Source organism: Ursus americanus, chromosome 8, assembly GCF_024610735.1.
Source record: "Ursus americanus isolate L20-20 chromosome 8, mUrsAme1.1.p, whole genome shotgun sequence".
Taxonomy (NCBI): Eukaryota; Metazoa; Chordata; class Mammalia; order Carnivora; family Ursidae; genus Ursus; species Ursus americanus.
Window position 1 is genome coordinate 78,411,127 of NC_142134.1, and position 14,642 is coordinate 78,425,768.

The 14,642-nt window shown below is 51.7% G+C and overlaps 1 protein-coding gene across 11 annotated transcripts in view; it reads right to left on the reverse strand.

Moving 5' to 3' along the window:
- The window catches only part of EVC2 (EvC ciliary complex subunit 2), a 140,878-nt gene that overhangs the window by 119,201 nt on the left and 7,035 nt on the right, over positions 1–14,642 (reverse strand). For all 11 annotated transcript variants that reach the window (XM_045771464.2, XM_087864283.1, XM_087864280.1 and 8 more), the window contains 5 exons: positions 12,179–12,233; positions 8,864–9,030; positions 8,213–8,281; positions 6,233–6,419; positions 2,593–2,702 (listed from right to left, as the gene is read on the reverse strand). In XM_045771464.2, coding sequence (XP_045627420.2) covers positions 2,593–2,702; positions 6,233–6,419; positions 8,213–8,281; positions 8,864–9,030; positions 12,179–12,233 — 588 coding nt within the window. The remainder of the gene's footprint in view (positions 1–2,592; positions 2,703–6,232; positions 6,420–8,212; positions 8,282–8,863; positions 9,031–12,178; positions 12,234–14,642) is intronic.

Consider the following 14,642-nt stretch of genomic DNA (forward strand, 5'->3'; position numbering starts at 1 on the left):
AACTCGATACGGTTGCTGTGAGTATTAAATTAGCCAATCTAGAATCTGGAAGTGTGCCTGGCACACGAAGTGAGCCCTAAAAGTATTCCCGCTGTTGGCTAAGGTCGGTGGTGGTGGTGGTGTCGGTGTGCATAACCCGGCCTCAAGGCTTGGAGTGTGAACTCCAGGGAGCGAGGCAACCCTCATGTCATTCCATCCCAGCTGCCGTCCATCCAAGCTGGAGCCCCGGCCTGCACCCCACAGTTGTTACCATAGCAGCACTGGGGCAGCCCAAACCCGTCATGGGCCAGTGGGACAGCCTAATGGAGGCTTTAAAAGGAAATAAAAACACTACGAGGCCCTTGTTTAGAGAGAAAAGGGAATTTTTTAAAAACATGAGTCTTTAAAGAAAAGACATGTATGAAGCGATCACCCGTCTCCTCCCATCCCTGAACTGCACCTGTTCAGGGGTATTCAGGACACCCTGTGAGTTTCCGGGTGCAGACCTGGATGCCCGAGGTTGCGCTCAGAAGCCCATGCTCGATCACGTTGTTCAATTCCCTCCTCTCCCTCTGGGCCCCTCCTCCCTGTGTTTTCTGACACCCAAGGTCTAAGCAGAGAGAAACTGCATGTGTATGATGAACCTTGACTTCATCTCTTTGCAAAACGTCAATCCTCACCCCCGCAGAAATTTCAAGGCTTGCGAAACATGTTTTAGATCATGGCCTGAAGTCAGAAAACACGGGCCAAGCGAAATGCAGGGATGCCTATGCGAGGCGGGCAGGACGTTTCCGTAATAATGGAGACGCAGCTAGAATCATCGTCTCAGAGATGAAAAACCCGAGCTTCACAGAAGTTAAAAACTAAAACCTCCCCAAGATTTATTAGTTTACTGATTTGTTCATTCATTTATTCAACAAATATTTACTGAGCATTTACTGCGCATGGCTCTATTTTCGGCATGGAGAACACAGGTGTCAATGGGAAAAATGAGGTCCCTGGTCTAGTGGGGGTGGGGGTTTCCTAGGGAAATAAAGTCAGTGTGACAGACAGACGAGGCCCCAAGCAAAGGAACAGACGGTGGCCCTGCAGTGAGTAGGGACGCTCTATTCCGCACCTCTATCCCCCCTTCATCCCCCCACCCGCCTTCCCCAGGTACTTTCAGGGGCTTGAGGTCCCAGCACTCCGGCAGGAAGAGGTGGAGGCTTTCGCCTCTGTTGAGGCTGAGTTTCCATGGTTGGTTTCTGACTGCTGCCTTCTCCCCTTCTGATTTTAACTCACTTGGTTTCCTGTCCTCCGAAATTAGGATGGTATTTCTTCTGGGTGATTTTATCTCTATTTTTGTATCCTTTGTCCTCTGTTCCTGACTTTGTACCTAATTATTTTCTAAGACATTTGTCTCTTCTGACAGTTTGATTTAATAGTTTCCTTGTACCTGGTCTTTAGCTTTTTGGAATCTTTCTTTTTATCTCATTTTATCTATTTTCCCTTATTGTGGCAGCAACACCACACACAGGTCCTTGAGCCTTGGGTGAAAGGAGCTGGCAGCCGGGCGGTCTGATTAGGAATCTGTCGTGGGACCTGGGCAGTCACGCTCTGAGCCCCACTTTCCCCGTCTAGTGAAAGCTTCTACCTCCAGAGGCTGAATTCAGAACAAAATGACCAAAGTAACTAGAGCATGAGCAACGTGAGGACAAGGACGGAGTCTTCTCCTGTGTCCCCAGAATGCACAGGGTGCCAGGCATGACACACAAGGAACCACGTTCACCGCACGCGCAGATTAAAAGGTGAACGAAACGTGAAGAGACGAACAGCAATGGTGTTACAGGCTGAAAAGTGTCCGCTCAGAATCCACATGCTGAAGCCTGGTCCCCAGCACCTCACAAGGTGACAGTATTTGGAGGTGGGGACTTTACAGAGGTGAGTTACCTAAAATGAGGCCATTACGGTGGCCCTGATACAATCTGACTGGGGTCCTTGTAAGAGGGGATCAGGACACAGGCACAGAGGACACAGGGAGAGGATGCTGTCCACGCACCAAGGAGGGAGGCTCAGGAAAAACCAACCCTGCCCACACCCTGATCTCGAACTTCCAGCCTCCAGGGTCATGAAAACAGATTTCTAGTCTGGGGGACTTTGTCAAGGCAGCTCATAGCAAACTCATACAGACAGAAACTACTGGTTGAGTGCTTATTTTATGCGAGACACAGTGAAAAGAACTGAAAACTACTGATCGCTTATCTTTATTATAACCCTGTGTCAGACCCACGGGAGTTAAGTAATTACTCGAGGTCCCGCTGAGATGTTAGGAGAGCTGGGTTCACAGCAAAGTGTGTGAGATTCCAGGGCCCACTCACTCATCTAGAATTCTGTACTACGGAAGGAAGGAAGGAAGGAAGGAAGGAAGGAAGGAAGGAAGGAAGGAAGGAAGGGAGGGAGGAAGGGAGGAAGGGAGGAAGGGAGGAAGGGAGGAAGGGAGGAAGGAAGGAAGGAAGGAAGGAAGGAAGGAAGGAAGGAACGAACGAACGAACGAACTAGCAGATACTGTGCTCTAAGTGTCACAGCTCCTAAAACAACAGTGAGGACACAGAAACCAAAGTAAGGAGGACATACCAGTGCTGAGCTCTGAAAGGTGAGCTGGGCAGGAAGCATCAGGACCTCTCCGCTCCCCACTTCTCCGGCCTTGACGGAGGCTGTGTAGCTGACCGAGAAGGAGTCTCCCACTGCTCAGAGAGAAAGCACACGTTGTTTTAACAACCTAGAGATAAAACTTACATATCACCCAGTTCACCCGTTTTAAGTGTGCACATCAAGGGATTTTGTGTATTTAGAGTTGTGTGACCACACCACAATCTGATTTTGGAACATTTCCATCACCTGAACAAGAAAGGCAGTCACTCTCCACTGCCACCCCAAGGCCTGGGCAACCGCTAATCTGATTTTGGGGGTGGTGGTGATAATAATTTGTCTTTCTGGACATCTCATAGAAACAGAATCATATAATGTGTGTAGCTTGGGTTTGATTTCTTTCACTGAACAGATGTCTTTTGAGTTTCTTCCATGTCGTGCATGAATCAGTACTTCATTCCTTCTTTTTTTTTTTTTATTATATTATGTTAGTCACCATACAGTATACCCCTGGTTTTTGATGTAAAGTTTGATGATTCATTAGTTGCGTATAACACCCAGTGCACCACGCAATACGCGTACCCTCCTTACTACCCATCATTCCTTCTTATTGCCAGTTGTCTTCCATTGTTGGGACAGACACAGGATACTGCTGAAGGGACCCCAACTCCCTCTGGACAGCTACAAACCCCTGGGGGGGGGCGCTGGATAGAATAAAGTATTGGGAAGAGGGTGTGGGGAATATTGACTTAATTTGAGAATGTTGGACTTTGGACTTCAAGCTTACAAGGACAAACATGCTGATCTCAGATTTTAATTCCTTTTGGACATGACTATATCTGGGTTCCAATTTGTAGGGGATTCTTTCCTAAGATTTTCATTTCTGCCTGAGAATTTGCAAAAGGGAGGTGTTGGCAGTCCGCTGCAGGAGAATCTTTATACAAATGAACTCAGTGTTGTCCCCTAAGGGCCCTGCAACACTCGTGACCCACCCTGTGGACTAGCCCCTTGGACTAGCGTGGCAGGACTTGATCGAATGGGTACCAGAATCAGAGAGAATTCCCAGCCTTGGGTACAGAGTACCCTTGAGTTATTGGATAATGCAATGCTCCGAGTCAAAGCCTTCCCAGGACAGAAAAACGACCTCTTCTACCCACCAGCAGTCCCAGAGGGGCCCACACAGGGGCAAAGGGTGTGTGGTTTGGGGGAGCAGGGCTCGCCTGAGTCCTGACCAAGGCTGGTCTCCTTCCCCAGGGGACCACTCCCGATCTGCAGATTCATGAGAAGCCCTAGGAGTGTGGAGAACAACACGAGAGACCCTCAGGGGAAGCTCACACTCACCACCCACCCCTGACGTTTCAGTCCGCGAGCAAGGCACCCTCCCTGAAATTGGGGGGGGGCCTCTCCTCGCCCCTCCTTACAGGGCAGTGCACCCCACCTGATGGGAGGGACTGACCCGCGGCAGTGGGCTGCTGGCTGGGGGCACCAGCCTGCAATGGCCAGTGGGGGACTAAGCCCATCCTGCTCTGCGGGTCAGAGAGTAGGGCCACCTGGTCAACCGAAGCCTGTCCTCCAGCCCTGCCTCCACCTGTTACAGGGGTCAGAATTTAGCCCTCAAGTGCTATAATGTGCTTCATTTCTCAACATGTGGAGCCCTCGAAAAAATGTAAAGGAGAGGAGAAGTGAACACTGAGGTTATGGAACCACTAGGATTTTTATTTTAAAAATCCTCAACACCTTCATTTTATTTTTATGCAATGATAAATTATTAGGCTCACAAAGACAGCATCACAGAAACAACCGAGATGATACCACAGTGAAGGTCCTGCGACCAACCCTACCCTGGCACAGCAGCTTGTCGCCCTCACAGCCCGCCCCCGGACCCCACAGGGAGCCCCGAGGCGGGTGGAGGAGACCTCACAGGCTGCGATGCCCAGAGCAGGAGGCCGAGGCTGAGGGGTTGCCTGCACCTGCTCCCCTGGGGAGCGAGCAGGACGCCACCTCTCCCCTGGGGCCATCACCTGTGCTCCATACGACACACACACAGGCACTAAACACAAGCAACAAAGTCACTACAGACACGGGGAACACTTCTTCGGGTCAGGCTTTCCGTGAATTAACCCCTTCTCCTTACAGTCACATCCTGAAGCAGACATTGTCACCGTCCCCGAGTGACAGAGAAGAGTCTGATGTTCTGGGATGTGCAGCGGGCAGAGTGCAGGAGGGCAGGGAAGTGAGGTGCAGAGGAGGAGAGGGGGGCCTCCCAGGCGCACAGTGGAGCATGACTGGATGCCGACAAGCCGGGGAGAGTGACAAGTGTGGTCTGTCTGGCAGGAGCACAGACGCTGGGAGCCGCCGGGGAAATGAGAGGAGAGAGGCAGGCCTGCTGGACCAGAGGCTGGGAGGGCGTAGAGAGGGACCCGGGCAGAGCCAGGGCACGTCACCTCGCTCGGTCTCTGCTACGACTGTGAGGTGCTGATAGACATACGTCACATCCCAAGTTCAGAGAAATTCAGTCATTTCCAGAGGCGACGCTGCTCCTAAGTGGCCAAGCGAGGAGTCAAATCCAGGTCTGGCTGAGACCGGGGTGCGCTCTGCTCACAAGCTTAAGGCCGGGCACGGGGCGGGGGGGGGGGGGGGGATTTGTTTTTCCATCTTTGAGGGAAGGTACTGAAGATCACTTGGCTGTGATGTATCCTAACAGTTTTTAGGACATTGCTTACACCACAGCCCGCAAAGAGGTGGCTGCTCGTGGGCCAACCCCGTTGGTAGCTTCTGTCAAGAGTATAGGGTCAAGGAAGACTCTGAGGCCCTATCTAGGCTCAGAGGGAAAGCGTGGCACGATTGGTGAGCAATGTGGGCCACCATCTGGAAGGGGAAAGGTCAGTCCTGAGCATGTGAGAGCGTACACCACAGCCTAAGGCTCACGGGGTGGACCGTCTGTTCCCCTGTAAATGAGACAGGTGCTCTACTAGTAAATGAAGTCTCACCCTCCCCAAGAAAATGGACAGTCCTGAAGTCATGGTAACAACGAATCCCAGAATTCCCTGAAGCCTGCTTAATTAACCAACGACAACTTGCCTCAGGACACACGCCTCCAAAGCCAACCAGGGACGGCGGCACTCAGAAAGCCAGCTCATCGGCGCGGACGTACTCCAGCAAACGTGCGAGAACTCGTGCGAAGGTCTCATGAGCATGCTTCCAGGGCTGGTGTCAAACCAATCCCACCTCGACCCAGTACCCCCCCAGCCAAGCTCTGCATTTCACTGAGGGATGAGAAACCTGGTCATCTGGTGGTGGACAGATGGCGTTTCACTATAAACTCTATCTTTGGTTATGTCTGGAATGCTTCATAATAAAAATTGATATACTAACATAAATACTAAAAATACCTATTTCCTTAAAACTCGTCCCCCAAATCCTGTGTCTCCTTAACCTAAGTAACAAACCCAGCTTTTTGGGTGCAGATACTGAGTGGAGATCTCCTCCTTCCATACCTGATGGTAAAATCCGCTGGGAGTGAACACATGTCACGTGTTTAAGGACACGCCTGCCACTCGTTACACATGCCATCAGCGGCTGTATGTTCACTTTCCCTCCCTGACTTCATACACGCGGCTATTACCTTCCAGAAACTTCTTTCTGAAAGCCTGGAATCCTGCTGAGGTCTGGTTTCCATCTGACTCCCTAATGGAGAGGCCAGTGATGTTGTCGAGCAGGAGCAGATCGGAGAGGTTGGTGGCCACGGGGTTCCTGGTGTTGTCCACGAGCAGTCTCACCTGAGCTGTCTGCAGTTCGCTCTGCCCAGACACCTAGGACAGGAGACGACAGGAGGGCAGCTTTGCTGGCAAGTCCCACCTCCTAACGTGACCCCCCAGCTCGACCTGTGCACGTCTAGTCCTCAGGCAGAGGGAGGGCACGACCGTCTCACCAGGGATGGAGAATTTTTCAGGTCTGATTTCAAAGGCCCCAGGAGTGTTTTGACGCACACCTGCTAAGCTGTTGCTTGGTGACAGTTTCAAAGTAACTGGGACCCTGAAATGCAGTGAAATTATTCCTACAGGGAAATAGAAAAAAATATCGAAGCACAGAGCCACAGTCAGGTTGGGAAGATGGTGCCAACTGGGGTCACCAAGAAAACAAACAATGGCTCCTTCTTACACTGTCATTTTGAAGGTTTAGCCCAGCCCCAGAGCATCTGATGGCCATGTGACCTCCAGGATGAGCAAGTCGGCGGGTCTCCATCCTCCTGGCCAGTGTCCCCCAGGCAGGCTCTGCTTGGCCACGGGTTTGAACGGCTCGGCTGTTGGAAGCTGTCCAGTGGCCCAAGCAGCTTGGCTCCCCGCCTGGGCTCAGCAACATTGCCCTGGTCCCACTCTCGAAGCTTTTCCCACCACCCCTGCCCCGCCTTCACCTAGCCCTGACGGAAGGGACACAGGAGCCAGGGAAAGAGGGAAGCAATGTCTGTATATACAGGTACACACACACGTACACACGTACACACACACACACACGTACACATGCAGGCAGACAGCAGAAATATCTCCAGGAGGACGTATGAGAAACTGGTATCACCAACTATATCCAGGCAGGGGCACAGGACAGCTGAAGGCCCGAGATAAACCAAGGGTTGTACGGTAGAGGCTTAACTCCGCAGGTGTGGACTGCCCAGACCCCTCACACCCCGAAGAAAGGACTGACTCCTGACCAGCTCCTGGGAGGCTAACTGTAAAGCCCTGGGACTATCCTGCCTGAGAAGAGCATGTTTATATACCTGGGGCCTCGGAGGCCTCGGGCCACAGCAGGCCGTGTGTGGTAGCAGTGTGATTGGAGGTGGGGACCGTGAGCCAAGCTGTGTCGAGGTGACCTCTGCAGGGGCTGGAGACCAGTTACTGAGGTCAGCCACGTGGGCACCGCTTGCCTCCATGAGGGACCCGCTTTAAAACCCCTGGACATCAAGGTTGGGGTGAGTGTCTCCGGTGGACAATATGTGGTACGTAATGTCACACGTCAGTGCTCTGGAAAATGAAACATCGGCCACACGACTCCATGGGGGAAGGACAGAGGGAAGCTTATGGCTGGTCTCACGACTCTGTCCTATGCGCCCTTTACTTTGCTGACTTTAATCTGCACACTTCTGCCGTAATAAATCCTAACTGTGAGTCTAACAGCTTCCTGAGTCGTGTGAGTCCTTCCAGTGAATCACAGAGCCCGAGCGTGGTCCTGGGGACCCCCACACAACAATAATGTGAAGCACCATCTCCTGGGATTAGTAAGGATCCAAGACTTTAAAACACTGAGTAAAATTTTTACACTGTCAAGCACCATATCAATGTTGAAAGAAAATACATCATTTTTTCTTTCCCGTTCTAATGACCACAGTGCATTTTCACAAACAGGAGTTGAATTGTTACCAAAACTCTTGGTCCTGGTGCCGTGATATGAAACAGAAAATCCCTGTACGTCACTTCATCCCTCATGTGTCCAGACACAGGTGGACAACCCTGTGACTTGCCAGTCCTTAAATACGTAACTCTATCCAGACGTGATTTGGTCAAAATCCAACTATTTTCTCTTCCACTGTAAGTCACCTGTGAATACCTACCACGGCACATTTCTGAAAAATCACTCCGTCCTCAGCAGTTCCTGGAACGTCTCTTGAGATGTCTCCAAACTACAATAAAGTATAGAAATGATTAGAAAACGAAAAACGCTTCACACTATGCATGTTTAATAAAAGTACAAGATGTAAAAAAAAAAAAAATTGAAAAATAAATAAATAAACACACAAGATGCACTTTTAAAGGAAGGATAGAGACTTACTTCTGTAGTCTAGTAACTGCCTTAAGTCATCGTGAAGACTTCTTTAAGAAAGTATTTAAAGGATTGGAACTTAAGCCCATGAGGAAGGAAGAACATGGGCGTTGGTCACCGGAGCTCTCTCCTAGTCTGGGGGGCGCGTGTGAGCAACACCCCCCGTCACAGGAAGACAGCACACCGGGGCTGGTGCTCGGACGAGAGGAATGTGTGTGCGTGCTCACACCGCCGGCAGCGAATCGGGCCCGTTACAGCAGACCCCGCAGCCCACTGCTCGGATTCACATCCCCCATTCATCTTCGATACTAGATGCTTTTGTACGGAAGGAATAGGCTTTTCTGAAGAACCAAAGCCCGTGGCATCTTACACATGGTGGGCCCCAAATCGGTTTCCTTCCAGCTTCTGGTAATTCAGGGAAAGGACCCGACGTGTGACTTACCAGGCCGTGTGTCATAGGAGACTCTCTTTTAAACAAAGTCTTCTTGGGCCGCGAGGGAGTGAAAGCAAGGCTGGACTGAGTTCCCGGCCCAGCAGAGGGTGCAGAAGTTGGGAGTGGCTTAAAGATTTCACTTTTCCTGCTGAATTTCCTTCCAAACGGTGCCCTCACTGCAAAACAGAGACGTGAGCGCATGACGTCTAATACAGGAAGGCAGTAAGACGCGGGGAAACTCGAGAGGCGGACCACATGTGTGAGGAAGGACCCTGGAAAGTGTTTGCTGAAAACGAGTGAGTGAATGAATAAATGAATGAATGACCTATCATCTCTTTGCCAGGAAAATGAGATGTGCTCACTTGGGGGGGGGTTGTTATGAAGCCTAAAGAGAATGCTTCTCAAAGTATGTGCTGCTCATTGTGGGTGTGGGCTAGAATGCACATTCCTGGGCCCCCTCCCGGACCTACTGAATCAGACCTCCAGGCGAGCAAGGCGCCCCGGTGATTCCTACATGCATGGCATCAGACGGCCCTGGGCTCGAATCCTGACTCTGTCACTCACCAGCTGGGTCTCTGGGCAAGTCATCTGACCTCCCCGTGCCTCAGCTTCCCTAACTCTGCAGTGGACAGAAGAGTAAGTCTCCCCTCACTGGGTCCTTCTGATGACCTGTCTCACGCAGATCATGAGCGCCCCTGATGGCTACTGTGAGGAGGATGGGCCCACCGCCATGTTAAAAATGCATGAGTGCCATGGGTAACACAGAAACGTCACGTAGAAGGGAGTGGCAGGGCTGTCAGGAGTGGGTGCTGATGGGCTGTATGGCCCCGGACACTGGGAGCCTCAGTTTCCCTCACTTGGCAATGTGGCTAAAATCTCCCTGAGACAGGGCTGCCCAAGGAGCAAACGAGAGGCCTGGATGAAGGTGAACACGCAAAGGAGTTACCAACACTCGAAGCCAGAAACCCAAATGTTTGAAACAACTTGGTTCGTAGGGTTGCATGTTTTTCAACATTTACCTTCTACCCAGATGCAAACTGGCATGTGATTAAGAATGACTTTATTTTTTAGTCGTTCTTAAGGTGTTATTGATAAGATCTTCAGAAGTGCTTTTGAAATCTTTTATAATTTCAGAATCCACGTAGGAAGACATGAAAACGAGAAGAGAAAAAAAAAAAGATGTAGAACTCGATCCTGGATAACATTGGAATCTTGTTCCTGGATAGGGTCTGTGGTTGAGTCAGGTCAAGGTCATGACGTAGGAACGGGGATAAAGCTGAGCACTGGGGACTCGCTATGGAAGCAAGTGGGCACGTTCCCAGGCCTGCTGCTGATTCAGTCGGGAATGTCTGAGTAAATCCCACGGGTGCCAGGGAGAAGGGACGCCCATCTCTGGACCCTTGCCCGGCCCCTCAGGCTAAGGGACACATGCTTTCTCAGCAGACTTGTTGGACATAAACCCTGAGGCCTCACGGGGTGTTATCTCTGGAGTACCTGTTCATGCCCTCTGGCCCTCAGAAGGCCCAGCCACAGGCTCTCATGGAGACTCGAATGAGGGCAGGTGTTGACAGACAGTAGAGAAGAAACTCATGCTACGAAGTGACTATCGCCACCCAGCAGGTCATCGGTCAGTGGCCTCCCCATTCTTACCACCAACACATGGGCCCGTCTATACCGTCTGTGCAGTTCTTTGCCTACACCCTCACTCTCCTGCTCTGGCTGCCAATGCCTGGAAGCCTCTCCTTCCATCCCCTGCTCCTGCTAAACTGTCAGTTCTCAGAACTCTGCTGAGGAGCCCCTCCTCCAGGGAGCCCTCCCTGAAGCCCCTCCTAGTGGCCTTACCGCTCCATCCCCTGCTCTATTAATACAATGGCAAAATAGTACATCAGGCTCCGTTTCACCAAGGAGTTTGCCTAATCGATGAATAAAAGGTCTCTACGAATGCCGTGAAATCACCTCCACCCATTGCACTCAAGAGAAAACACTGGATTTTGTAAAATCTAAAGTCTGCAGAGGGTTACAGAAGACATAGGAAACACTTTTTAACTCCCCAAGTAAGTGAGATCTGTTTATCCCTGGTATAAAACAGGATCCTCGAGGAAGGTGTATTTATAATCTGTCGAGGGGACTCTGGGTGGAAACACAGTCACCAAGGCTCATGAGGATACATGAGTATCCTGCTCAGTCTATGCAGACGAGTGGGGCCAACCTGGACCCCAGCCCATCCTGTTCCCCAGGAGGCAGAACGAGGCACAGAACCCAGAGTATGGTACCCAGGGCCGGGCTCGGGCACAGGCACCGGCCTCAGGCTGAGCCCACTGGTCTTCCCTGGAACTCTTGCCAAGCCACGGGGAAGCCTTCCGCTACGTAAGTATCAGCTGAACGGCTCCCAAAAGACTCCCAGGAATGCGGGAACCAGAGGAAAGCAGGGCCAAGGCAGAAAGAGAAAGGTTCAGCCCTGGCATGCCAAACCTCTGGAGCCAGCAGCAGCCGGGCCTGCCAGGCTCAGCTGTAAGGCCACTCAGTTCTGTTTCTCTTAGGTGAGTTTCAGCTCAATTCTGTCACTGGTGCAGTGGCTGAGTGACCGCCAGGTGCTAGTCCAGGGAACCAGTAAATATGTCACCCTGAATATAACAGAGACTTCCCAGATGTGACTAAATGAAGGACCCTGATTTAAGCAAATCGCCTGGATTATCCGGGTAGATCAGAATTGTAATCCCAGGTGTCCTTCTAAGAGGGAGACAGAGCGAGAGCTGAGATGCAGAAGAGATGAAGGCCACGTGACCACGGAGGCCAGTAGCTGGCGAGCTGGCTCTGAGACGGAGCGAGGGGCCAGGGACCAAGCGCAGCGGGGATGCTGGAAGAGAAGCCAACATTCTCCCCAGAGACCCGCAGGGAGCACGGCCGTGCCCACACCCCGACTTCAGTCCAGCTACACTGATTTTGAACGTGCCCTCCAGGACGCTAAGAGAATAAATCTGTTGTTTTAAGCCACCGAGTTTGTGGTGATTTGTGAAAACAGCCGCGGGAAACCCACACACCTGCTCACATGCACATTCTGGATCCGTTCGGCAGCCCCCTTCGGGGGAGAATGCGGACGGGCCACCTTACCCTGACTCCTGCTCCGGGTGCGAAAGCTCAGCCGGCGGCTAGAGGGGGCCGCACACTGCCCTTGCTCTGCAGGTCCGGGGGTAACGTACGTACCTGCCCCCGGTAGCACGTGGGCAGAGTGTGAGGGAGGAGGAAGCAGGGGGGCAATGGCTTTAGGGTCCGATTCTCTTTCAGGATCAAAGCAACGAAAAATGAACCCAGAGAAAAGCTTACCTTCCGTCTTAAAGTCAGAGCTTTCCAGGCTGGGCCAAATCAAATGGGCCAAGTCCTAGAAAATTCAAACGGCGAAAGTCACTAACGAGGAACATGCTTGTAAGAAGCGACTGCAAGTCACTTTCATAAATGGCTCACACAGAGAGAAGTTGCACTCTTACCCAGAAATCTGAAACAAGTTTTTCTAAGTGAGCCCTCCCCACCAGGAGCTCAGGATTACCTCCTCTTTCCCACAGAGGCCAGCAACCCAGTCATGACTGCATTTTGGGAAGCTGTGCAGGAAGGCAGCACCGTGGGGTCAAAATTTCATGTACTCAGACCTGAGTTCGAATCCCAGCTCTGCTTCTCACTAACCCTATGACACTGGCTGAGCCTCCAGCCTCTGAGTTCCCAAGATCTTGCAAGTTCCTATGGAGCGGCTCATAAAATACCAGATAGGGAGTCCAGACAGCTGGGTTCTAGCTGCAACTATTCCCTTGCTGTGTGTCCTTAGCCAAGTCTCTCAGCCTCTCTGAGCCCCAGATGCTCATCCAAAAAGCAAAGACCTCAAAGCCTCCTCCCAGCTTGCTTCAGCTTGCTCAGTGATGAAATGTGTCCAAATGGGGCCTAGCCAACTCTCCCAGTCCACCCTGTAAAATAGTGGGCCCGGGAAAGGCTCAGATCTTCCTCCTAGAAAATAATGATCATAATAACAATAATTTTAATTTTAATTTTAATTTTAATGATAAAGCTGCCCTGGCTGGAGCCCTCGAAATGGGCTGGGTCCCATGCTGTGAACTCTAGCACAAGAACAGTCTTCAGAATCAGCCAGGGAAATGTCATTCTCACTTTACAGCAAAATCCCCACACACAGGTAACGAGAGAACTCCCTACAGGTCCCACAGGGGAGATGAGATTAGCTTTGAACGCGTGGAGCCCAGCTCTGGATGTGCTGGTTTGTACATAATTGAGGGAGAAAGGGTGAGCACAGAGAGTGAAGACCATCATTCGGTCTCAGCTGGGGACCCAGCCCGAAGCCTAGTTCCGATGGCTGCCGTTGGGACAGCCCTCACCTGGGCAGGACACCGTGGGGTTGAGCGGGAACTGCGTGGCCGCTGCCTTTGCCCACCTGGAAGGCTTTTCCCCTATCTTTGCTTGTGCTCACACAAGCCCGTTCCCTTGGCCACCGAGGGCCATGTGTTTCAGACCCAGTACGTGGAGGCCCCCAGGCCCCCGAACATCCCAGGCTGAAGCGGCTCTCCTGGGATGACATAAGCCAGCTTTCCGGGCTGCTCGGAGGAGGCCCAAGTGAGGACACAGACAGAGAAGGTAGAGAACAAGCCAGACCCAGCCAGCCTGGCACAAGACCCATGCCAGAGCTCTTCCTGCCTTCCCCCACGGTGACCTCATGGTACTCCAATGGAATCCCCTCTTCTCTCGACCCCCATGGAGACACTTGCCCAAGGGTCCCCTCTCTCTCTTCCCCCACGTGGCCCCTGTGCAGCATGCCTCCCTCCTCCAGGACCTGTGGGTCCAAGCAGCTTCTGCCCCTTTCCCGTGCCTCTCCATGGCACTCTTCCTATTCCTGTCCACACCTGATTCGTCATCCAAAAAACCCTTTTTAGGAAACACAACGCATAGGGGCACACCCAAAGGGGCTGTCGGTAGGATCACAACGAGGTATCCGTACCCGCGTGTTCACAGCGGCACCGTTCACAACAGCCAAAACGCAGAAGCAGCCCTGGTGCCCTTGGACACATCCGGGGAGAACCCAAACAGGGTCTTAAAGAAAGGACATTCTGATACCCGTTTACAACATGGACAAACCCGGACGACATCACGCACAGTGAAATAAGCCAGTCACGAAAAGACAAATGCTGTAGGATTCCACTTCTGGGAGGTCCCTGGAGTCATCAGATCCAGGGACGGAAAGAGGGGTGGTGGGCACCGGGGGTTGGGGGAGGGGACCGGGGGAGTGAGTGCTTCATGGCGACAGAGTTCCCGCTTTGCCAAGATGCAGACTTCTGGACGTGGATGGTGGTGGTGATGGCCGCACAAGAGTGTGAATGTACTTAGTGTCCCTGAACCCTACACTCCACGATGGTTACAATGGTAAATTTTAGGTTATGTGCATTTCGTTGCAATTACAAATACGAATAAATGGAATAAATAAATAAAGCAGATCTATGTTGACCTAGAAAAAACGTTGATTCAAGTGAAATCACTAGGTCTCAAAACTATAATATCATCCAATAAAAATGGCTTTTTACATTTCAAATGTATGATTGCATATCTAATAATTGTGTTTACAGGGGCGCCTGGGTGGCACAGCGGTTAAGCGTCTGCCTTCGGCTCAGGGCGTGATCCCGGAGTCCTGGGATCGAGCCCCACATCGGGCTCCTCCGCTGGGAGCCTGCTTCTTCCTCTCCCACTCCCCTGCTTGTGTTCCCGCTCTCGCTGGCTGTCTCTCTCTGTCTAATAAATA